Source organism: Arachis duranensis, chromosome 2 (genome assembly GCF_000817695.3).
Source record: "Arachis duranensis cultivar V14167 chromosome 2, aradu.V14167.gnm2.J7QH, whole genome shotgun sequence".
NCBI classification, from domain to species: Eukaryota; Viridiplantae; Streptophyta; class Magnoliopsida; order Fabales; family Fabaceae; genus Arachis; species Arachis duranensis.
This window is the reverse complement of record NC_029773.3, coordinates 79,835,546-79,859,443: the sequence shown is the minus strand read 5'-3', so window position 1 is coordinate 79,859,443 and position 23,898 is coordinate 79,835,546. Positions and strand designations below refer to the sequence as shown.

The 23,898-nt window shown below is 35.4% G+C and overlaps 1 protein-coding gene and 1 pseudogene across 1 annotated transcript; both read right to left on the bottom strand.

Annotated features, from left to right (window-relative positions):
• Positions 1–7,393: 7,393 nt before the first annotated feature.
• LOC107475190 (uncharacterized) lies at positions 7,394–8,840 on the bottom strand. The gene is made up of 2 exons (XM_052257490.1): positions 8,646–8,840; positions 7,394–8,158 (listed from the first exon to the last, which is right to left on the bottom strand). Exons 1-2 carry the CDS (start codon positions 8,831–8,833, stop codon positions 7,747–7,749), a joined length of 600 nt encoding a protein of 199 aa, XP_052113450.1. The 5' UTR covers positions 8,834–8,840; the 3' UTR covers positions 7,394–7,746.
• Positions 8,841–12,038: 3,198 nt separating this feature from the next.
• LOC107475302 (uncharacterized) lies at positions 12,039–14,358 on the bottom strand (annotated as a pseudogene).
• Positions 14,359–23,898: the final 9,540 nt, after the last annotated feature.

Here is a 23,898-nt window from a genome sequence, read left to right as displayed (position 1 = left end):
CTCCGTAGCCGGGTATTCTAGTGATATCGGATCGGCACAATGGTATCAAGGCAGCACTTGAGGTTTTCGACAGAGGTTGGCTACCACTTGCTGCATACTGTGCATTCTGCATTTGACATGTGGCCACAAATTTTGCCCTGACTTTTAAGGGTAAGGATGCACGTAGGCTTCTGGTGAACGCGGCATACGACCTACAACTTATACACTAAACACGAATAAAATACAACACACAGACAATACTAAGTAATGCAAAGTCAAAGGAACTACAAATCATAACTCATACACTAAACACGAATAACCATGACTCATCCGAACAAATGCGACCCTTTGAAGCAGCATTGAGGGCGCCGGATCCTCTGGCGTCTCTAGGCGAGCGGCACCTCATCCTCATCTCCATCTCCGGCTGCCTCATGTGCAGTCTGTGGGGGTGGCCTAGACGGTCCTGCCACAGTCTGTGGAAAAACTTTGTATGCTGAAGGAGGAGTGCCACCCAAAGCAAAATGCTCATGCAGCGTCCCTGACAGAGGCTCGTTCAGGTCCACATCTGGGAGTATTTGGGGTCCGGTGGCATGTGACCTCTGGCGTGCTACCTTATCCTCCTGCATGATGACACTAATCTCCTCTAGAAAGTGTGATCCTCCGAACTCCGCATCAAGACCCTCATTGGTGAGCAGGTCCGATAGAAGCTGACTTGAGCTAATCTATGTCTGGCTCTCATGTACATCCTGGTCATCACTAGAAACACCGACAAAGTAATCACCAAATCCCGCTCTGCCATCTCCACTGCTGCCCTCGCCAGTATCATCACCCACACCAGAACCATACCAGTCTCCACCATGTGATCCTCTATCACTGCCACCATGTTGACCTCCTCCAAGTCCACCCACATCCCACCCCCATCTCCACCATGATGCCCGCCATCATCCCCACCATCACCATCATCGTCACTACCGTAATCATCATGTCTGCCTCTCCCTCTATCTCTAGCTCTAACTCGACGACCACTTCTCCCTGCCTGTCCAGCATGACCCCTACCTCGTCCACGACCTCGACCTCTGCCCTCATCTCCTGCTATCACATTGTCGAGCCACCGCCACTCACATTGGCTCCTACATCTCCCAACACGAGCTCTCTGCTTAACTCAACGCCTATCTGGAACATCATCCACCCGATCCATGTCAGGAACTCGTCCTGGACCTCGCTGGGTCGCCTCAAACGGAATAGGAACTGCCTTGAGGTCATTGAGAAAGAGCTCAGGCGATTAGAATCACCTACCATGCTAGCTCCACCAATCCAAAAACTCATGCGACAGGCCTGGATTTGGAACAACATCAAACTGAATGACATCTGCCCGGTTGTCCCAATGGAGGTGCCAAAACTGCTAGCTGTGTGGGAACCACCGATCACCACCTCTGCCATCCTTCGACATCAAGAAATCGATAACGAGTGCGGCCCATGATCGAGGCTGTACTCCACCAAACTGCGGTAGCACTCGATCTACCTGGTGCCACTCTATGATAGAAAAATATATCAACACTGTCACGGACTTCCACAATGCCGTATGCTGAGGCTCCAATATCTCTATATACACCACTTGAACTACATCATGAGAGCTATACGACATCCAAGTGAACTGTGAATAGAAATAGTTATGAAATGCTCATTAAATGTACAGTGTTGCCAACCTGAAATCGATATTAACTATTTACAGTTTTCGAAATACTCACATCCCCAGCCTGTAGGGGATCTATCATGAGCCTCCAATGAGCAACTCAAGATCCTTTCTCGCTCGCGGTCGGGTTGTGACCTGACTACCTGCAACCCAAACACAGGTTATCACTAAATGAAACTAACACCAAATAATTGTGACAAACATAGCATATGAATAGAACACAACCTCGAGGCCAAAGGGCAGCCGAACGTATCATATCCAATGGGCCTGAAACCATGAAACTTCCAGAAGATTCATGAATAAAGCAGCTGTAATGGACCGACTAACTTCACAAAGTTTCTATTCGCCACGCGGCACATGCACCGGTATAACCATGAGAGATCAGTTGATCCCTAACTGTACCCACCCATGTCCTCAAGCCTGGCTACATATGGCAGCCACCGAATGTGAAGGCGAGTATCAGACTTGTCGCCAAATAGCTGAGTCCCCAAAAGTATCATAATATAGGCCTGGACATACCTCCTAACAGTGGCGTTGTCAGCGCCATCAAGAAGCTCTTCGAATGTGTCCTGCATCCAACTGCGTCTTACTGTGAACTTGTCGATGCAGTTTGCAGGAGGCAAAACATCCAGAAACTCCTCAAACCACACCTAAGCTGGGCGACCACCCTCGATGTATCGCTCAAACTCTGTCAGGCATCCACTAACGTAATGTCCATCAATTGGCAGCCCTAACTGGTACGCCACGTCCTGCAGTGTAATCGTGCACTCTCCAAATTGCATAGAAAATATGTGCGTCTTCGGACGCCATTACTCCACGAATGCACTAACCAACAGCTCATCCAACCTAAACCAAGTCTGTTCAGCCTCGCAAGATGGTATAAACCGGTCATCTACAAGTACGGAACGATCCTCTCGTCTAGGTGCATACCCTGTTGCTGTCTCATGCTGGTGATACATCGGTGGGGCTGCATAAACAACCTCTTCATTGATGACACCAGCTATATGGGCAGCTCCGTCCAAACGATAAAGATGGTTCGGATTATCCCCATCAGCAGAATATCCAAATGTTGAAGTCTTTGTTAGAGTTTTGGGAAAGAGGTTTCTCTGGGATTTGGTGGGGCAGGATTTTCGAATTATAGTTTGAATGAGCTCAATTCGAATTCTGTTTATAGGGAAACCATTAGTAATTCGAATGAGTCAGATTCGAATTACCATAGACGCTCCTTGGTAGTAATTCGAATTGGTAGAACTATGGGTAAATAGAAACAGGTTATTTCGAATTACTAGGTGTACAAAACTATGGGTAATTCAAATTAGTGTGATTCAAATTAGTAGGTGTCATGCGCATGTATAATTTGAATCAATGTGATTCGATTTATCAGGCTAGATTTCATGCATGCATAAATCGAGTTAGTTAGCTTCGATTTGCATTTTTTCATAGTAATTCGAGCTATCCTAATTCAAATTACTATGAGAGTTGGCAAATCGAATGAGACTCATTCGATTTATATAAAAACGTGCTAACGAGAGATCCATGTCACGTTTTCTCATTTGGATCAATTGTGTAATTTTGAGCTCCATTTAATTTAATGGTATATTTTACCCTAAATAAAATGTATTCATATTTAAATTTTATCATCATATTTTATTTTTTAAGGTAATTCTAATAGCCAACATTAAAAATTTATCATCGATTATACTTACGAGACTTTTTATTCTATTTTGTCATTTATGCTTTTCACCAACTTGGATATAAATATATAATATAGTGTTTTACTTGTGATTTTTTTTCTTTACCTTTTCTACTTCAATTTTTTTCTCTAAGTTTCTTTTATTTCCATCTTAAACATTCCATACAGTTACTCTTTTCACTATATTTTTTAGTTTATATTCATTTTAAATATTTTTTAAAATTATCTTTATACTTCATATATAACTAGGCATGCTCAACTCTGTAGATACATTATATTTATTTTCAGTAATTAGATTGTTATGTTTTATATAGTCTTCATTACTCAATTGCTCTAACATTGTTCTAATCGAATTAATGCTTTTTTTTTTTTTAAATCAAGTTCCTTTTTATTCCCAATGGTGCTAAGAGTGACAAAGATAAAAGTTTTAAAGTTGTCTTGGTTTATTTACTTTATGGTTTGATATTCAATTTAACAAACTTAAATTGATATCATATGTAAATTAGTTTGATTACTTATTTAACTTTCATATATAATTTTTATAATATAATTATTCTTATTTTATATGAGAGTAATGTATCATTTTTGTCATCAATGTTTGGGGTAAATTCTATTTATATCCCTAACGTTTAAATCGTTCTATTTATATTCCTAATATTTGTAAAAGTGATTCAATGTTATCCTACCGTCAATTATACATCATAAACTTTAGTTGGAATTCTAAAAATCTCTTCTTGATATTAGAATATAAATGTTTAGGACAGAACCGATGATCCACCCGGATAATAACTTATCAAAAGTTAAAACTAATCCCTGTAATATTTGCATAATTCACATTTTTATGGACATAATTTGAATATGAACACAAATAATGGGTACAATATTGAAATTAAATACATATACATAAGACCTAATTGAAAATAAATACATCTAAATAAGAATAATTAAAAATACAATATGATATGTTAGTATAATTGTTGACAAAATAAAATTAAATCATTTTTATACACATTAAAAATACAAATAAAATAATTTAAGTGTTAGGATATAAATAAGACTTACCCCAAACGTTTCAAATAAAAACGTTACTTTAATCTTTTATATGAATAACTTTATTTCACTGTTATAATAAATCATTCTTTAGTATAAAAAGATTACATGGCACAGACTATTAAACTCCTAAAATTTCAAAATTTAGCTAAGATCATATGCTTCAATTTTAAAATTTTATACGATGTTTTTTTAGTATTAGTATCTCTTATCTTAGTTTAATCAATAGTTTGTTGATATTCTTATCTTGGACCACTCGTTTCATTGATACTTTTTATTTTCTGATAATTGAATAATGTTTCAACGTTTGAAAGAATGAAACAATTATTGAAAAAAAGTTATTAAATTTCAACAAAAAATATAATCATAATAAGATAAAATTCTTATACGCATGATAAAGTTATTTAAATTCTTATACTCATGATAAAGTTATTTACTTTTTAAAATAGCTTATTAAAAAGTAACTTTTGAAAGATAATTTTTTAAAAATTATATTTAATAAATTAAAATAACAATGAATTTAATAAGTATAAACGATAACAATTATATTTGGTAAAATTATTTTTAAAATTTAATAAACCTAAATATAATAAAAAGTACATAAAGTTATTAATATATAAAATTATATTAGAATTTTTAATTTTAATAATATAAACTAACTTTAAAAATATCATTTTAAGTACTTTTAAAAATAGGATTTTTTTATTTATAAATAAAATAAATAATTTATTTATTAATATGCATATTATTAAGTGTTTTACATTTTTATATTATCATTATACATTTCGAGTATATAAAGTAAAGGGTAAAGCACAATATTAAATCAAACAGTAGGAGAAATTATGTTTTGGACTTTGATAGAATTTTATAATTTCTCCTACCATTTGGTTTAATATTGTGCTTTGCTCACATTTTTATTAGTTATTTTATATCCTGTATATCCAAGATGTATAATATAAGTGTAAAATCACAATCTTCTACACATTATACATTTTAGTAAATAAAATATTTAAATAATTCAAATAAAAAATCCTTTTAAAGTATCTCTAACATTATGTGTTATAGAATGGTTGGTTAAATAATATTTATAGAATGTTTAAGGATTAAGTACAATTTTAGTCTCTATAATTTAAGCCGAAATTTTTTTTTGTCTTCAATCATTTTTTCTATAAAAAATTGTTCTTAAGATTCATAGTAGTTTTAAAATCGTCCTTTGGGACAGATTAATTTTTTAAATAGCAAAAATATCCTCTCTCTCTCTTCTCTACACTACCACAACCCCACTTACTACCACCTCATCACCATCTCCTATTACCACGCCATCGTCATCTATTCATGAATCTAACAAGAAAACTCAACCTTCAACAACAATCTTAAATAAATCAAAATCAAAATAACAATTCATCACCAAAATTATCATCATTAACAAGAAACAAAAAAATCAATTGTTTAACGTACTGCCTCCATTGCAATGGTTGAATTTTTCAACTTCAACCAAATGATTCAAAAAAATAAAAGAATTAAATTATTAATTTGTATGAAATCTTTTCTTTTTAGTTGGATGAAATCTTTCGAAAGTCTTGAATTTGTCTATAATTATAGACAATACCGCCTATATTTTCTATGGAATTCGAACCTAAACTTTATTTACGATTTGGTTCTTCTATATCATCGGCACCTATTGCTCATATTTCATGGGCGAGCATACAATTTATACCTAGTATTTTTTTTTTTTTTACTATTTTGACATCTAGGATTAACATATATTACTGTCAAGGTCAAGAATTACTTTTTTATTTAAATTAGATATATTATCATCACCATTGTCAAAACAAACATTAATAAAAAAATTAGACATTAAGTCATTAATAAGAACAACTTCTTGTTTTTTTTTTTCAATTTTTCACCAAAATTAAAGAATCAAGAAAAGCAACAACAATCGATGTTCGAAAATTGGGGTTTGTGATGAAGGAAAAGGGAGGGAAGGAAATTAAGAAATTATGGTTTCTCTGTTAGCTCACCCATATTCTACAAGAGTCTGAATGACGGAGGATAGGGAAGGAGAAGGGAGGCGCAACGGTAATGCTGGAAATGCGAAGAACACAACTACCACCACCACCTCCTCGACGACGACGAGGAATACGAGGCAAGGGCGAGGGCCAGGCACGTCGCGTCGCGGCGAGACAAGGGTGAGTTTTTGCTTCTCTCTCTGCCTTGCTTCTCTCTCTTCTAAAGGTGGGATGGAGATGATGACACTGAGAATATAATTGTTTGAAGGACGATTTTAAAACTAAGTTGAATCTTACGAATGCATTTGAATATAAAAAATGTTGGAGACGAATACAATTTTTGAATTAAATTTTAGAGACCAAACTCGTTTTTAACCCAATGTTTAATTTGATTTAGCATTTTACAAAAATACATGAAAATAAAGACTTAAAATTTTCTTTTCAAAATTTTCGGAGACTTCACTAAAAGAATTTTGAGCTCAATTAAAAATTGAGTAAAATTATAAGTATCTCCAAATTAATTAAGCATTTCTTTGCTTTTTCTAGTAGCCGTCTTTTTTCATTGTGCTATTCAGTTGTTTGTTGCTTCTTCGAACCAAAATAAATAAATAAATAAAATGAGAATAGTATACTAAAATGAACTTGGACCTTTGACAAATGGCTTCTTATTTTTGTTTTGTCCCTTTTGTAATTAATGGCTGATATAAGCATACGCGTTTGTTCCATAAATTGATGCATAATTCAGGAAGATGATGTAAAACCTAAGTCATTTGAAGGGATAAGGATAAATTTATTTCCATAAACAATACTATTGATAAAAATAAAAAATAAAAGTGGGGCATTGATCAAACTCCCACAATAATAGCCAATTTCTTTTTGGTTTGAAAGCAGAAAACTGTTAGCAACAATGAATGAATAGTTGGAAATTAGAGCCTACAATTCAAACTAAACTAGGCATCAAAATATGACTTGAGGGTTGAAGCCAATGTTCTTATGAGTTACTCAAACTTCATTAACAAAGTAACATGATGGAGCCAATGTTCATTGTTGGAAACTCTACACAAACTCCACTACCATAGTGGCATAGTTCACAAGGATTAAACACTTTTTCCTAATACGAATGAACATGTCAATCCAAAAATAAAAAATAAAAAGAACTAATGCTAGACAACTAGCCAGAACAATTTGTCATAACAATGTGGTAATGCTATCAACCATTCAAAGATCATGCCAAAACTATTCTGGCTATATAACAATTCACTTTCTCTAAATATACATATCTTGCAATTAACAATCACCAAAAACTAAAAACTAAAAATTCCCTAAGCAGAAATTTCTGAAACCGAACTTGGTCTCTCCCTAGAGGAAGAAGAATGCAAAAACTCAATGCAGTCTTCGACGGCTTTGGCGCGATGTGAGTCGATGGGGCCTGTCAGCGACCGCGATCGTGCCAAAGCCGATGAAGAAACTTTCCTTGATGATCTCCTTCTCATGGAGGAAATTCCAATAGCATTTGCTACTTTTGATCCAAGCTTGACTAGAAATTTAACAGGTGATGATGATTCCTTGAGCAATCCGAAATTCCAACATCCAATCATCCTTTTCTTGCTTCCCAACACTCTGCCTCCACATCCGCCGCCGCCACTGCCGTCGTAGCCGACACAAGTACCATGCTTGAGAAATATGGTTGTTTTGTCACTTGAATCAGGACTAAAGCACACCCTTTTGCTTTTCCTTAACATTTGAGGAAAAATATGAAACTTGAAACTTCTAAAAATCTCCAAATGTTCCAAATCCCCTGTTTCTAAAACAGAGGAAAACAGAGGAGAGGCAGAGAAAGAATAATATAGATACCAAGGATTAGGCTATGTTGATAAATTTGAAGGTATATACTTATAAACAAATTTAAGGAAACAAGGTAGATACTAGCTAGTAATAATAGAAACTAATTGTTATATAGTAATAACGAAGTTTAAAGGCTAAAGAGAGTGATGTTTGAAGAACATTTAAAGAGATAGATAGAGATGTTTCAAGAGACTTGATTACTCAAACATACATGACCTTGAGAACATGCAAGAACTTAAAGGGCATCTGAAATAAACTCATTTACATAAAATAATAATATACGTGCATGAGACATGCACACATGACAAATGGGCCAACAATATTTGAGGAATAAAACATTTTTATGAACACTAGTTGTTTTGGAAGTAAGGCCTACCAATTTAACTGAGGCAAATGGAAAATTGGACTTTGGAGTGGGAACAATGAGGTGTGAAAAATGAACAGCGTAAAGAATTTGATTTGGGGAGGGTGAGAAATAATTGATGAGAAATTGTTGTTCTCAGGGATCAAGAAGGGAGAAAAAGGGGTTGTGGGTTTGGTCAAAAGATAAAGTAGTGGAGCCATGAAGACTCAAGAGGGAGACAAGAATGAAATGAAACTGTTTAGAGGGTAATATAGAATGAAAAGGGATGTGAGAGCGATTTTTTTTTTAACCGTAAAGTATTTCTAAGAATTTATATTTTAAACAAATTTTTTTTATCAAAGATAGAAAGACTCGAATCCGTGACCTCTTAAATGAGTATGGGAAAACTATGTCATTTGAGTTCTAACTCATTGGCTTATATTTCAAACATATTAATCTTTAAAAAAATACTAATAAAATCATCTGCCATAGTAGATATATACGTATTAGTTCCAGATTAGTCCTTATAATTAGAGTAAAAAATTTTAACTTTTAACTTGTCTACGTTTAATTTGATGCCATAAAAAAAATTATTAATATTTTTTTAAAGATCTAATTTGTTCCAAATATAAATTTTCAAAAACTTATTTATCACTCTATTTTTTTAAGAATAAAATTGTGCAAAGGACAAAATTTCACTTAATTTATAGAAAATATGTCCATTGCAAATAATTTTTTATTTTATGATTTTTTAGAAAATTATATTCATTCTTCGTTAAAAGATACAATGCACCATAATGGTGGGTACTAGACATGTATTAAATTGTATTGAACCTGAGGATATGGGTACTCTTCTAATCAGCGTTGCTTTTGAGGTTGTGTTTTTGGTCCCACTTGTGTTTTTTGCTCTCTTTTTTTATAACAAGTTTATTATTTATTTAAAAAGCTAAGTTAGTTTTAATTAACAGGGGTTACTCTTAAGTACGATCAAGACATTCCTTAGTTTACTTTGGTATTAATTATGTTATTTAGGTTTCGGGTGACAATTGTTTCTTAATAAAAATACAGAGAATATGGAAGAATGAAAATGTATTTGTAAAATACGATAAAGAAATAGACATCATCTATATTATGATAAAGTTTGTCTAATTTTTTATCCATCCATAAAATTGTATACAATAGAAACATGGACAAAAGTACAAATTTTCTAAGTCATATATGTCTGAATGTCTCCATTTTTCAAGTACCGATCTCTATAAAAACAACTTTAAAAATCATTTATCAAAAATACAAAAATACAATTCTTATGCCTTGAACAAAATTTTGGACTTAAACTCGTATATTTAAGTATATGAGATAGTATTTTATTTTATTTATTTATTACGAGTAGTGACAACTATATGTGACCACTTGTGCTTTTTCCTGCCACCTTTGGTTCTGTTCTCTGGAGACTGAAATCTGAAGTCTAAGATATCATGGCCCGCAATGTTATGTGCAATAAGAGAAAAGGGAATCTGTTTGAATATAGTGTTGGCGTGAAAACTAGGGAATTGCTTATTCTTATTCATCTTTTTCTTATTCCTTTTTCTATGCTGCCTTGTATATGGTATTGAAGGGAAAATTTTAATTGATACAAGAAAATTAGAAAAAAGAAGGGGAAAAAATATTAAGTCAATTATGGTCCTTCTGTTCATTTTTGTCCCTTTGGTCATGTCTTTTTGTTTTTTGACATCTTGGATGCACTCTTTTTCTGTCACAGCACGAGGTCTGATTGCGTTATTGTCTTACTTACATAGTTACTGTTACAATATAATTAGGATCAATTATGATTAATTAGTATTATTTTGTATATCTAAATATTTATTATAGGAGATTAGTCTTTATTATTATGATTCTCTTAGTACATATAAATACCTTTTCATATTGTATCATTTGGAGACAATTTAAACAGACAACTTTAATACATTCAATAAAACACAAATTCTTTTGTCAGTTTAGTCTTTGTTTCTAACAGTTACATATGTCCTTACAAATCAAGATAAATTCTTATTACATAATTTCGAGTATATATTTAAATAGGCCTTTAAATAATTTTGTATTAGATATTTTTTTAAAAGATTTTATTATATTAAAATTTTAAATTTTAAAAAAATAAGACATATAAATTTTATTTTAATCAGATTGTTATTTTTATTTTTTATTTAAATATATACTCAACAATTTAAGACAAAGTATAAACTAAGGATAAAAAAATTAATTTTGTGGAATCATACATTTACATATCACTTTTTTATTAAAGAACAAAAGAAAATTATTGAGATGATAGTTTTTGATAAGGACGAATAGACTGCCTTTGATAATGATATTCTATATTATCTCTATTTTTAGAGTGGTTGCTACTTAGTTCATTCATTCAAATTAAATAATAATTCGTATATTTTTAGTAGTATAACTTTAAATTTTGCATATTTTTCTCATATATTTAACTATTTCATTAATCAATCTTCTTTATCAACAAGTCAACATTTTATTTTCGTCAAGATTTATACGTCCATTTACATGATGTGCAGTTTTATTACACGTAATGTTTGGTAGGGGTGACCCGGTGAAATATAAAGAGTAAAAACTAAAAAGTAAAAACCCTTCCAAGTTCCAACCTAAACTTTGGCTTAAGGTCCATGTTAAAAATGTAGTTACGATAACAAAATTTTTGTTTATCTAAAGTTTGGCTTAAGGCCCATGTTAAAAATGCAGTAAGTCATTGGCAACGAACCATAAAAGACGAACTATAAACTCTTAAATGAAGTTCTGATTTACAACGGATTAGTAATAAGTCAATGGCAACGAACCATAAGAGACGAACCATAAACTTTTAAATGGAGTTCTAATTTACAACAGATTAATTCTTAGTTTGTTGGATTGGCATAACAAAAAAAAAACAAGATTTTTTTTCTTTTTCTCTGAAAACAATTTAGGCAAAGAAATTTAAGGCTTTTGAAATTTGAAGTTGAGAAGAACGTTAGTATTCATTTTTAGTTTTAGGAAAATTTTTTGAAGGTTTGAATTCCCGTACTGTGTGGATAACATTTTGCTAATGATTCAGCCAACTTCTCTAATACTAACAGAAATCATTAGGTTATCTATGAAATTTTTTCCATGAGAATTACTGTTAGATTTAATAATACTACCGAGAGATAAATTTATCTAGAATGTCTGCAAAATAATCATTAACGTGTATCTTTTCTCATCTTAAAAATTGTCAATAACTACTTGCTCAAATATATAACTTATCTAAGATAATATGCTGCCTAATGAGTCAACAAAAATGCTGCCTAATGAGTCAACAAAAACATTACTCAGTTAACCAATTTGGATTGATTCCGGGTTCGAATCTCGCATTCTACATGCAACAATTTAACAACAAACCTTTAAATGCTTCTATCCGCAGCTTTTATAATTGATTGTTCCTGGGGTGAGGAAGAAGGGATCCACAACTTTATTCTGCTCCTTTCTAAAATAAGAGCATCATGTTATAAAATAGAGGCACAAATCTTATTATTATAAGAGCTATTGTTATTTATGTTGATAATTCAATACTGTGTTTCTCTTGTTCTGTGACATTTTCAAGTGAATATATGACACACAAAAGATCCTCATCCTAGAAAGAACAAAAAAATTGAATAATCTCAAAATATAAGAATTAGACAAACAAAAGAAGAAAAGGTCTGATTCCTACTAAAAATATAACTACATAAATATAATCTCCTCCAAATTAAAAAAATAAATATCACAACATTAGCACTAAAATTGAAAGCCTATTTTCCTTGCTACAAAAATGGATGGACATGGTAGCAATCTTCATCAGAGGCATCTAAGTCTTGCAAATGTCAAAAAGCCTCTGTGACCTCTAGCTTCGCCACAAGGTCTAGCCATAACCGAAGAAACAGTACTGTCTGGCGCATAGCTTCCGCAGAACGTTGCCTCCTCTTGCAAGGCAGAGAAGAACCATTAGAACCATTGTTGTCTCCATTAAAGTTTTCCATTTTCCCTTCTCTAACTTCGTATGTGCGTAACACACCTCAAATGTTCTTATATCTTTAACACAAAATTTATTTAGGAATTATAACTTGAAAGACATAGAAAAGGCACCAAAAGTTGTAAAATATAGAGAGAATGTACCTGTGAAGCAGTTTTGAAGTGTTTCGCACGATCGATGTACTTGCTCAACACATGGAGAGAATGAGCACAATGTACCATCTTATTTTAACATTTTTTCGGCGGAGGGAATAGCAAGCCATGGTTGGGGGAGATCCAAGAATATGGCATCAGCCAAGCCAGCAAATTCATTCGGAAATCCCCCGCCCTGAATATCCCTAACTCGCACACTAATTAAGCTGCTTAGACCTGTCCTCTCAAAATCATCCCTATGAAGAAGAAAATCAATCAAGTAAACATATCAGACCAGAATGGTGGAATGGTTCTATATTCCGCATAACCCTATGTCAAAAAAACAGTAGTAACCTACATAGAATCTAACTATCAATAGCTTTCAAATCGACTTTTCCAATCATTCAAGAATGCTAAATCCTGTTAAGTAGAGTCCTAACTAATCCAACTAAACATCAACTTATGCATACAAAATACGAAGAGATTGAACATTAGAATATTTTTCACAAATATATAACTTCAAATGCATTTGAATTAGGTTCCCCAGGCAATGGTCACAAACTTGCAATCATGAGGTAAGCGGAAATTAAGAATATCACTATCATCTTCCTTGTTCATTACCTAGCCGATCCAGCTCGTTGCTCATGGAAGTCGAAAGTATGGACATGTCCCGTAGGAGCAACAGCCCTTGCAAGCGAAGTAGTTAAAGATCCACTTCCAGTGCCAGATTCAAGAACTAAGCAACCAGGAACATCCTCTAAGTACATGATAGCAAAGCTAATATCTGCAATATAGAGAATCTGAGTCCTATGGCATAACACTAGAGTCCATAACTCTGGTGTTGGAGCTAACAAATATACAAAACCACCCTTATTGCTGAATACTTTAGACCCAAGTGGCTTTCCTATCCATTCCGAGTGCTTAAAAACACCGAATCGATTCTGCAGTACCGAAATTTTCAGACACTGTTACTGCCTTCATGTTGTCATGCCTTTCATAAACTATAACCAAATCAGCATTGCTAATCAATCTATTGAAAGATAATTTCTTTGCAGGATCAATTGCCAACATCTTAAAAGGTCCTCAAGAATCTTTCAGCAAAATCACAAGGAACAATTCCTGCCATTCATAAAGGGGAAAAAACAACAATGCAAATTGAATTATTTGAATGTAACAAGTGTTTAATCTTACTGCATTTAACTCTCAGTCCCAAAATTCTAAGCATAACACACTAATGAAAGTAGTTACCAACTTGAAATTAAATAAACTCGTGAACTTTTGTCTTTGATGAAAAACCAAGTAAAGAAACATAAAAATCAAAACATGGATTGAAACATGAGAATCAAAGAAGAAAAGAGAAGGAATGACGAAACTAACCGGGGATTGAGCAAGCACTAATCTTTACTCGTCAAGTTGAAAACTTTATGGACCCAATTGATGTCAGAGTTTGAAGATTACTAACTTTTGCGAATGGGAATGAAGCATCAAACAACAGCGGCACTGGTTTAAGTTTAACATAAACAAAAACTGAATTGGGGATTTAACTTAACCTAAGGCTGTGCTTTGATCGGTGGTCTGGGAAGAGAAAAAACGAGCCGAAGTCTGAAGAGATTATTATAATAGGATTTTATTATTTCTATGTAATTAATTTTAAGAATAAGTACTATTTTAGTCGGTAAAATTTTGGGTAAAAATAAAAATAGTTCCTAAATTTTTTTTACATTTAAAATTATTTTAAATATTGAATTTTGTTTGAAAATGTTCTGGTCTAACTCAACAAATATAAGAAGTGCATCAAGCGAATTCATGATCCAGTCATACGACGAGACGCTTATCACGTGACACAATCTCTTTGAGAGAGATATAGACAGCTGTCAATTTGTAAGGGACAGGAACCAAACGAGATGATCCACCTGAAAAATGAGGATAAAGGAGTTCTTCTTAGGTACGTCACCATAACCTTAATCTAGCCGCTTTATCGTATGGACACTAATTTTAACATCAGAGTGTCTTTGCAGGTGGCCCTACCTGCTAACCAACTGATGAACCACAGACGTAGTTCCTTCTATCGGAAGTTCACGTTCAGGTCCTCATCTTTACCCTAAATACCCTAATATCAGCTGACCCTCCGAACCCACAAACAATGGTGCTGTCTGTGGGACCTGACGCAAGCTAAGGATGGATATCTTCCTCTACAAAGAGGACGAGCCAGGGGAGGGTGTGAACAATGAGTGGAGAGGGGGTCGTCTCATGAGTAGGCTGAGCACAAGGATCTCCCGGAGATGTCGACCAATCCCCTTTAATAACGACCACTCCCAGGATCAGTCCCTGGAAAGGCGTCCATTTGGGGGTACAAGCAGCGACAACTCTTGGATCATGCAAGAACTTAAGCGCAGGGTTCAAAACCTCGAAAGAGAGTTGGCGGCGAGAGACTGCTACAACCTTGAGACTAGCCAAAACACCCGCTCGCACTCAGAGGCCCCGCCAAGCCATTCTCGCACCTAGTCCCCGCTAAGGAGATCAGAAGAAAGATGGCACGCGGGAGAGGAGGATGATGGGCATGACCAGACCGACGGTCGTACCCAGTTCCTTTACTCCCAAGACAAATCGAAAAGCCGAGAACATAGGAAGGAACGAAAAAGGAAGCGACGGGATCCCATCGTGATTGGTGCCACCCCTTTCCACTTCTCCATCCCCAAACTCCGAGTACCTAAGAACTTCGATAAGCCGACGAATATGAGATATGATGGCACCAAAGACCCACAAGAGCATTTCAAGGTCAAAATGAACCTGGAGGATGTGGGAGATGCGATCAGGTGCCAGATGTTTCCCATGACCCTGGCGATTCGTTAGTTCAATTCCCTCCTACAAGGTTCTATAACCACCTTTTCAGATATTTCTCTGAAGTTTCTAGCCTAATTCACCACACACATCACCAAGGCAAAGCACTCGATCAACCTCTTGAGGATAACATAGCGGGTTGGCAAGCTCATAAGAAAATACCTGGACCGTTTCAACGACGAGTGCTTAGATATTGAGAGCCTTACAGACTCCACGGCCAGCCTGTGCCTCACTAACAGCTTAGTGAACGAGGATTTCCAGAAATATTTAACCACCAAGCCTGTGTAGACAACGCAAGAGATATAATACGTGGCAAGAGAGTACATAAACTACGAGGAGGTTAGCCAGGTGGTAGCCGCTAATAAATGGCAACTAGCCACCCAACCCACCGTCAGGTCGGCAACCCAAAGAAACCGAGGGATGCTCCAAGGGAGATGCCATTAGGGAGGCCCTTTAAACTTTTTCCCGGATATGAAAATTCACGAATTATATCCCCATGACTGCCCCGATCGTGGAAGTCATCCAACAGATTGCGGATAGAGGCATTCTGCCCAAACTGAGGCAATCGAAAGACCGAGTGGGTAGAACTAGAGCCGTTGACCCTTATGGAGGTAGGTAATCGCCAGATTTTAAATTTCTGAAGTTGTGATATCGGATAACGAGACACAATTCTTTGACAAGAAGTTTAGAGAATTCCTAGCAGGTCTCGGTATCAAGCAAAGATTCTCCTTGGTAAAACACCCCCAGAGTAACGGACAAGTAAAGGCGGCAACCAAGGTCATCCTGAAAGGATTGAAGAAGCACTTGAAATAGAGGAAAGGCTTATGGGCAGACGAGCTAACCTCGGTCCTATGGTCTTAGAGTACAAACAAATCTGACGCTCTCGCTCCGATGACAGCCAGAAAGGATGACAACCCTCAACAGGGCAAACCTTAAAATACTCCGACTTGAACCCATGGAACGAGTCCTTAAATAAATCGAAAAGTAGGCGATTCGTCTGGGCCCGAAAAGAGATATACCCCTTCCTATGTTTGCCTTCCTTGTGAGGAATAGTCAGAAGAAAGAAAAATAGAAAGACGTCACCATCTAAAACTGCCCCTTCATCACAGAGCCTTTGAAGGTCATCCTCATCCAGCCGGGAGGGCGTGCCGGAAACATTGGACATCACCCCAATGATAATGATTGGGCACTCTCCCCACCGAGAAAACAGGACTGATGTTCCCCTAAACTCTCCTCCGTCGCACCATACCTATATCAAAGTTAGGATTTTTTCCGTTTTTAGCCCAATACTCGGGTCCTAAACCATACTAAATCAAAGTATCCTATAAAAAGTCCTTTCAAAATTACACTAAATCACAGTGCCCTAGAACATGGATTCTCCCTTAATAAAACCCGAAGTATATAATAAAACACCAAAACAAAAACAAACAAAAAAACTCCAAATGTGAAGGCGAGATAACAAAGTATACTAACCTGGCTAGTGAAGGAAGCAGAAGAGGAAGAAATGCCACTAAAAGGACCTCCATTGGACAACCAAAAGCGACACCAAAGGAATCTCGCGAGAGAAAGCTCTGTGTCTTGAAGAAAGAAAGTAGAGGGAGAAGAAGCAGTTGCGAATGAAAACCCAACATTTTCAAAAAAAAAATATGAAAGGGTAGGGACAAAGAGGGAAACATATAACCTCTCTCCTCCCACTAAGCGTCATTATGATGCCTAGAAAAACTTAACGGACGAATCAACCCCTTAAGAGAAACGTGACGGACCAACATCGCACCCTAACACACCAAACATAGGGACCAGGCACACGGTCCCCCGAAGAAGACTCCCCTCACGCACTCACATGCGCCCTGCCTCATCGTTCGCATAACCAAACATTCCCAAGGAGCAAGATTGGGCCCGCCCGCTCTCTCGCTCCGGGAGCAACTATTCAGGACCCGGTTCCCGGGTCCCCTTCTCCCAAGTTGTCTCGACCCAAGCACCCGGGCCCAGGCTATCACCAAGGCTCAACCCAGCCCATGAAGCATAATTGGCCGAACCATTATTCGGAATTCAAATAATTTTCCTTATCTTTGATAACAAGATAAGATAAAGATAACTATCCCAAACTATATAAAGGAAAATCAGAGACTCCCTCAGATACGTTACTCATTCTGCACAATTTATACCTCTTAGATCTGTTTTGACTTTGGCATCGAAGTGTCTTTACAGGTACCACCCCTCGCTGCTCCAAGCAGACGATCCGATAACTGCCTGGACTAGCAAGTCCTCGATCCATCTCACAACCCATACCAGAGACTTCTAGTACAAATAGCAAATAAGCAATAGAAAATTTATTATCAATTACGATAAATTAATAACAGTATAAAATCTTCTTATGCATTAGGATAAACTCAAATTCATAAATAGTAAAGCACATCCAATGCAAAAAATTGAGAGAATAATAAATCTTAATAAAAAAAAATACTAAGCAGCAATCACAACGGAGATAGGAGAAGAGACAAGCAAAGATATGACCAAAAAAAATAGAAAGACATGTAAAGACGTAGGCGACAGAAATGCTGGTGGCAACGAGCGTGTGGACAAGAAAAGATGCTAGTAACAACTAAAAACATTAAACAATATATGTATGTATTTATGCATAAATACATAATGATTAATTTAGTAGTTAATTTTTATTTTATAGGTAATATTTTAAAGTTTAAGATTTAGAATTTATTACATATATATATCAACAATAGGTGAATTTGGAATTTTTTTTCAAATAAAAAATATGAGCATGTTAACGGTCACAAGCAACGCAAGAAGGAAGCCAACAACTCATAGGAAAATTTAAACAGAAAAAAATGGAAAGAATTCTCTAAAATCAATATCCAAAGTCATTAAAATAACCCAGTCTGTTGAGCTTTCTTGCTGTATGTGTTTTTCTTTATTTGTTTTTTATTTTAACAAGAGAACTCAACACAATAAGTGGAGCAAGAACAACAACAAGCAAATAGAAAAGTTAAAAAAGAAAAGAAAAAAATTACAAAAAAACCCCTCAACTATTTTTTGTGTTCCTCCTTTTTATAGTATACTCCTGATTTTGTACTCCTAATTTTGTACTCGTGAAAACATCTTCAACCACTCCAATCTTCTTTTATTAATTCTTACTAAAACTCTGTTAATCTGAGAGCATCCTTTCTCCCCTCCACTTGCACAATCTCGTTAAAGTCCCTCATAAAAGCTGACATAACTCTGCAATATAACTCAATTTCTCCCACACAGCAAATTTCTCTTCTCTTGTATGAACTCCATGCACCACAGAAAGCATAATTGAAATTATTTTTAGTAAGATCCCTTCAACACATAACCAAAACTCCCCTTTATGATAACGACTCATTTTAAACATTATTTCATCCCAAATTAATGGTAAACCACTTGAGGCACCCAATGACTCAACATATTCTCATCCCGTAGCATCACTCTTCCGAATTCTTATTACATCCAATTTTGATCACTACCCGCCACTTAATCTCAAACAAACCTAACGTATTTAACTTAAATTTTTCTTGAGATTTTTTACCATGCTCAATTTTTCATCACCCATTAATCCCCTACCATTCCAAGAATAAATTATTTTAATAAATTATTACACACATTTTTTTATTTTTGGGCCTACAGTGTCTTGCTTTCTCTTTCTGTTATGCCAATCTTTTTTTTCTGAGCAATTTTTTCATTCTGTACTTGGAGAATAGCCATAATATCATCTTCTTCATTGTATAAAATTGCACCTGATTCTAACGCTAGGTCCCAAGTTTTTCTATTTTCAAGCATCTGCTCCTCCAAAATATTATTTCTGTTTCCCTTACTTCCTTTATTCTTGTCCGAACCACCATCATCAACCACCCTCTTCCCAGCTACTTCATCGTGTTCCGATAGCTCCCCCTGTCTCTTTATCAATGTTGTTCCCTTTGTGCTGAAATCCATGCCACTATTATTCACAATGTCATCCCTATCACACGTTTCTTTATCAACGTCTTCTGCACCATCATCATCAACATACACACCCAACTCACTAGTCCCTCCATTTAATGTTACCATCGGGAGCGTAGCGGCTTGGTTCTCCACCACCAACTCTTCCTCGATCTCATGACCCAACATAGGTGGCATCAGGGTTGCGCATTTTTCTTGCCACGTTGAACCTCCTTTGTCGTGGCCAGTCTTTAGCTTTCCTCCTTCAACACCGATTCGGTCTTCCTCAATCTTCTCCGTGTTGGTTTCTAGTGCAAGTTTTGCAGATGCAGCTTCCTGCACACTTGTTGTAGAACCTTCTCTAGCGTGCACATCCCTATCGTGAAAACTGTGTTCTATTTCCATCAAGCCTGACTCAGATTCTAAACCAAACGCAATATCACTGAACCGGTTGATTGAGGAAGCCGGGTCTAAAGATCTTTCTCTATCTTTTTTGGACATCTTTGAATTATTGGGCCTAGCACCAAGCCTACAAAGAACCTTCTTTTTCTTATTCCTTTTGCCCCTCCTTTCTAATCCATTAAAGTTACCTTCATAAATCCATGTTACTATATCTTCAGCATCAGCTTCATGATTAATATGATCACATCCCACACAATCCGCTCTCCTTTTAATTCCTTCATAAATTGGTTGATATGTTACCGTTTTTACTTGATTTTGTTTTGAATGATCATTAATCCACTCATTCAAAATAATTTCAGGAATTACCAACCTACCCTTATCTTCTCCGCCTTCCCTCAGCTCTCCCATCACCACGTCGGCTGTCTGGTCGTTAAAAACCGCCGATTTTGTAGCCCGTGCACTCCTTAAGCTCGTACCCACATACTCTCTTTCCGCAACTGTTCTTTGTTGTTCACAACTATAGTCACTTTTTTCATTAGCTTCTTCATAACAATTCAATCCAAAAGCCTCTCGTCCCACTTCTTTCACTAGCACATCGAACCCACTAATACCTATTGTGATATGGACCCATTCTTTAATCATATCCATGATACAAGTATCAATTTGCACTCGTCCAACACTAAAAGACATGCATGATTCTCTCACTTTGTCACAACTGACTACTTCTCTCCCCCCTCCCATTGGTCTCCTAACATACTAAAGGTATTTGCTGACCACGCATGTAACGGAATCCCGTAACATTCTAACCACACTCTTCAAGTTTCACATCGCTCTGTCTCATCCCATCTTCATATACTATTAAAGAATTGCAAGAGACTATGCATTTTAAACGTATATGCTTCTTCCACATTCAATACAGAATCAAAAGTCAAAAGAACTTTATATGCTCCCAGTTCCCGTACTTGGACAACTTGAGGCAGGTTTTTAACAATCATCTTTTTCAAGGAACTTAAATCAATTGCCTTCGTCGTACTGCCGACTAGACTTCTCTGTAGCCACTCTAGATTCTCTTTCACCCCCGATACTTCTACTTTCTTTGTCCACCCATTTCCATGCGAGTCTGGCTCTTTTTGGTGCCTTGTTAGTTTCTCTACTTGCCTTTGGTTATCTTCTTCCTGAGGTTGAAAATTTGTCTTGTTCCGACTATCACCTCCTTCCTGAGCTGTCTTTCAGACATTTATCTCAGTTGTTCGTCTATACTTCGCTTCTCCCACGTATACAATCTTCCTTCTCAACCTCATACGATTCATTTCTGTTATAGCCTTCAGAGCTCCACCTTTCGTTGTGTATCAGATGAATGCAAAAATATACATATTACCACCTTTTTGTTTTCATGATACATAAATGTCGTTAATCCGTCGCATATAGAAAGATATGAGAAGATTACAGAAAGAAATTTTTTACCAAAAATAGGAAGACTCAAACTCGCAACTTCTAAGTGAATATGAGGAGATTATGTTGTTTGAGTTATACTCACTCGCAACTTCTCAAGTCTTTTCTCTGTACATGAAATGCGAGCTTAAAACGAGTTTTTTAATTTTGATATGGGGAAGGTGCTGGTGTTTCGTAGCGTTATGGGTTTTTGGGGTGTTTGACGGAGATGTGACGGCACTGTTGAAGAAATCGGTGGCACCGATGGGGGGGAAGGAAATCGGTGGGACCGATTTCAGGGAGGGGTAGGTGCGCAAATCGGTGGCACCGAATGGTGACCCCCTTGCCATGCGTCGCGCATGTAGCTTGCTCCTGGGTGGCCCGTGACTCCTTATGCGTGTTTCACCTACTCAAAACCGGATACCCCTATCTCTTTCACCCTCCAACACTATCTCTTTCACTCTCACAATAACTTTCCCTTTCTGCTTACTTTCAACCCCACCATTTCACCATTGTTGGACCACCCTTATCTCAGTGAAAAAATTGAATAAAAATGCCAAAAAAAAGGAAAACCAAGGAAGTAAATCAACCGGAGGTTCATATTGTTAATTATCTTGGAGATCCAAATTATGTAAGTTTTTATTTTTTAATAATTTATTTAATGATAATAATAGTGATAATTTTAGATTTTATTAACAATATATATTATAATGGCACTAAGTAGAAATTAGAAATTAAACATGTATGTATGTATAATTTTATTATTAGGTGGTTAGAAATAAAAATAAAAATAAGAATAAACCTTGTATGTATGTATCTATGGAGATGAATATTTGTACCGGTGAGGATGAACTGAGTTTTTTTTTATGTATATTATTTAAAAAAAAGAAAAAATAAATGTTTGTAAAAAATAATGAATGAAAGAGAAAAAAAATAAAATCTGTACATATTAGATTGGAATAGGGAGATATTGATATATTGTTGTTGTTATTATCAGTATTAGTAATTGAATTTAATTAATTAATATGATTAATAATAAAAATTTTATTAATTATTTTATTTATGATCGTTAATTATTATGATTAATAATAAAATTAGTATGTATGCTGTTTGAATAATAAATAATAAAAAATTAGTATGTTGTTTGGTTTATATAAATAATAATAATAATAATAATAATAATAATAATAATAATAGTAATAATAAATAATAATAATAGTAAAATAATAATAATACTATAATAATAAAAGATTAGTATGCTGTTTTTTTATATGAATAATAATAATAATAACAATAATAATAATAATTAATAATAATAATAATAATACTAATAATAATAAAAATTAGTATGCTATTTTTTATATGAATAATAATAATAATAACAATAATAATAATAAAAATAATAATAGAGGCTGATTTACTGTGTAAGGTTAATTAATTTCTGTTATAAGGTAATGCATATGATTGAAGAATTTTTGTATAACAGATTTAATGTGTATGTTTGAATTGCAATTATGCTGGGAATTAGTTTTAATGGACATGTTAAGCATACTTGTGTTATTGAATAATATAGTTATGTTATATTTGTTCTTATACTGGAAAATGTGGTATTGTAGGCTTTAAGGATGTTGATGTGCGATCATTTACACCCGCCGGATCCATATAACCAAATTGTTGAGGCACAGTTACGCGAGACTGAATTTTATTATGTATCCCAAATTGGAGTTATTAAAGGCCAGTCAGCAATGATTAATGCTCTGATTGAGAGATGGCGGCCCGGGACTCATACTTTTCATTTTCCGGTTGGTGAGTGTGCCGTGACCTTGGAGGATGTGGTGGTAATTCTCGGTCTGCCAACAAATGGTCTTCCGGTTACAGGTCCGACCATGAGTAGCTTTGAGGCATTGGAAGCCGAGTGCTTGCACCAATTTGGAATTGCACCCAGCAAAAATGACTGTAGAGGGAGCTTTATAAGATTAATGTGGTTTAGGGGTGTGAGAGATCGTATAGTGTTGAATGATGATGTGCACATGCAGATGTATGTAAAGTGTCACATAATGTTGTTATTTGAGAAAATTCTGTTTGCAGATAAGTCGGATATAGCGGTGCACTGGAAATTTTTACCTTTGCTCCGCAACTTCGGTGGGATCATACAGTTTAGTTGGGGTTCGGCATGCTTGACACACTTGTATAGATCATTGTGTAGGGTAACTTGTGTCGACTGCAAGGAGATGGACGGTCCACTGACACTGTTGGTCAGTTGTGCTTGGATCCAGCTACCATTTCTAGCGCCGATTCCTGGCAATCCCCGAGTGTTTCCAATTGCAAACAGGTAATTTTGATTAAAGTATGCATTGAAAGAATTGATAGAAATTGTATTCTGTTTATGGTAAGATAAGTTAACAAATGGATTGTCCGTCTGCAGGTGGCATAACTGGGACCGTCAAAACTATGCCTACCGATATAAAACGCTTGCGCACTACAGGAGGTTGTT

Excerpts from the sequence above, each read along its gene's own strand:
- LOC107475190 (XM_052257490.1), bottom strand. The coding sequence starts at position 8,833 with ATGGCTCCACTACTTTATCTTTTGACCAAACCCACAACCCCTTTTTCT. Across the intron at positions 8,159-8,645 it reads CATTTGCCTCAGTTAAATTG|GAAAAGCAAAAGGGTGTGCT; the intron begins GTAGGCCTTACT and ends TCAAATGTTAAG.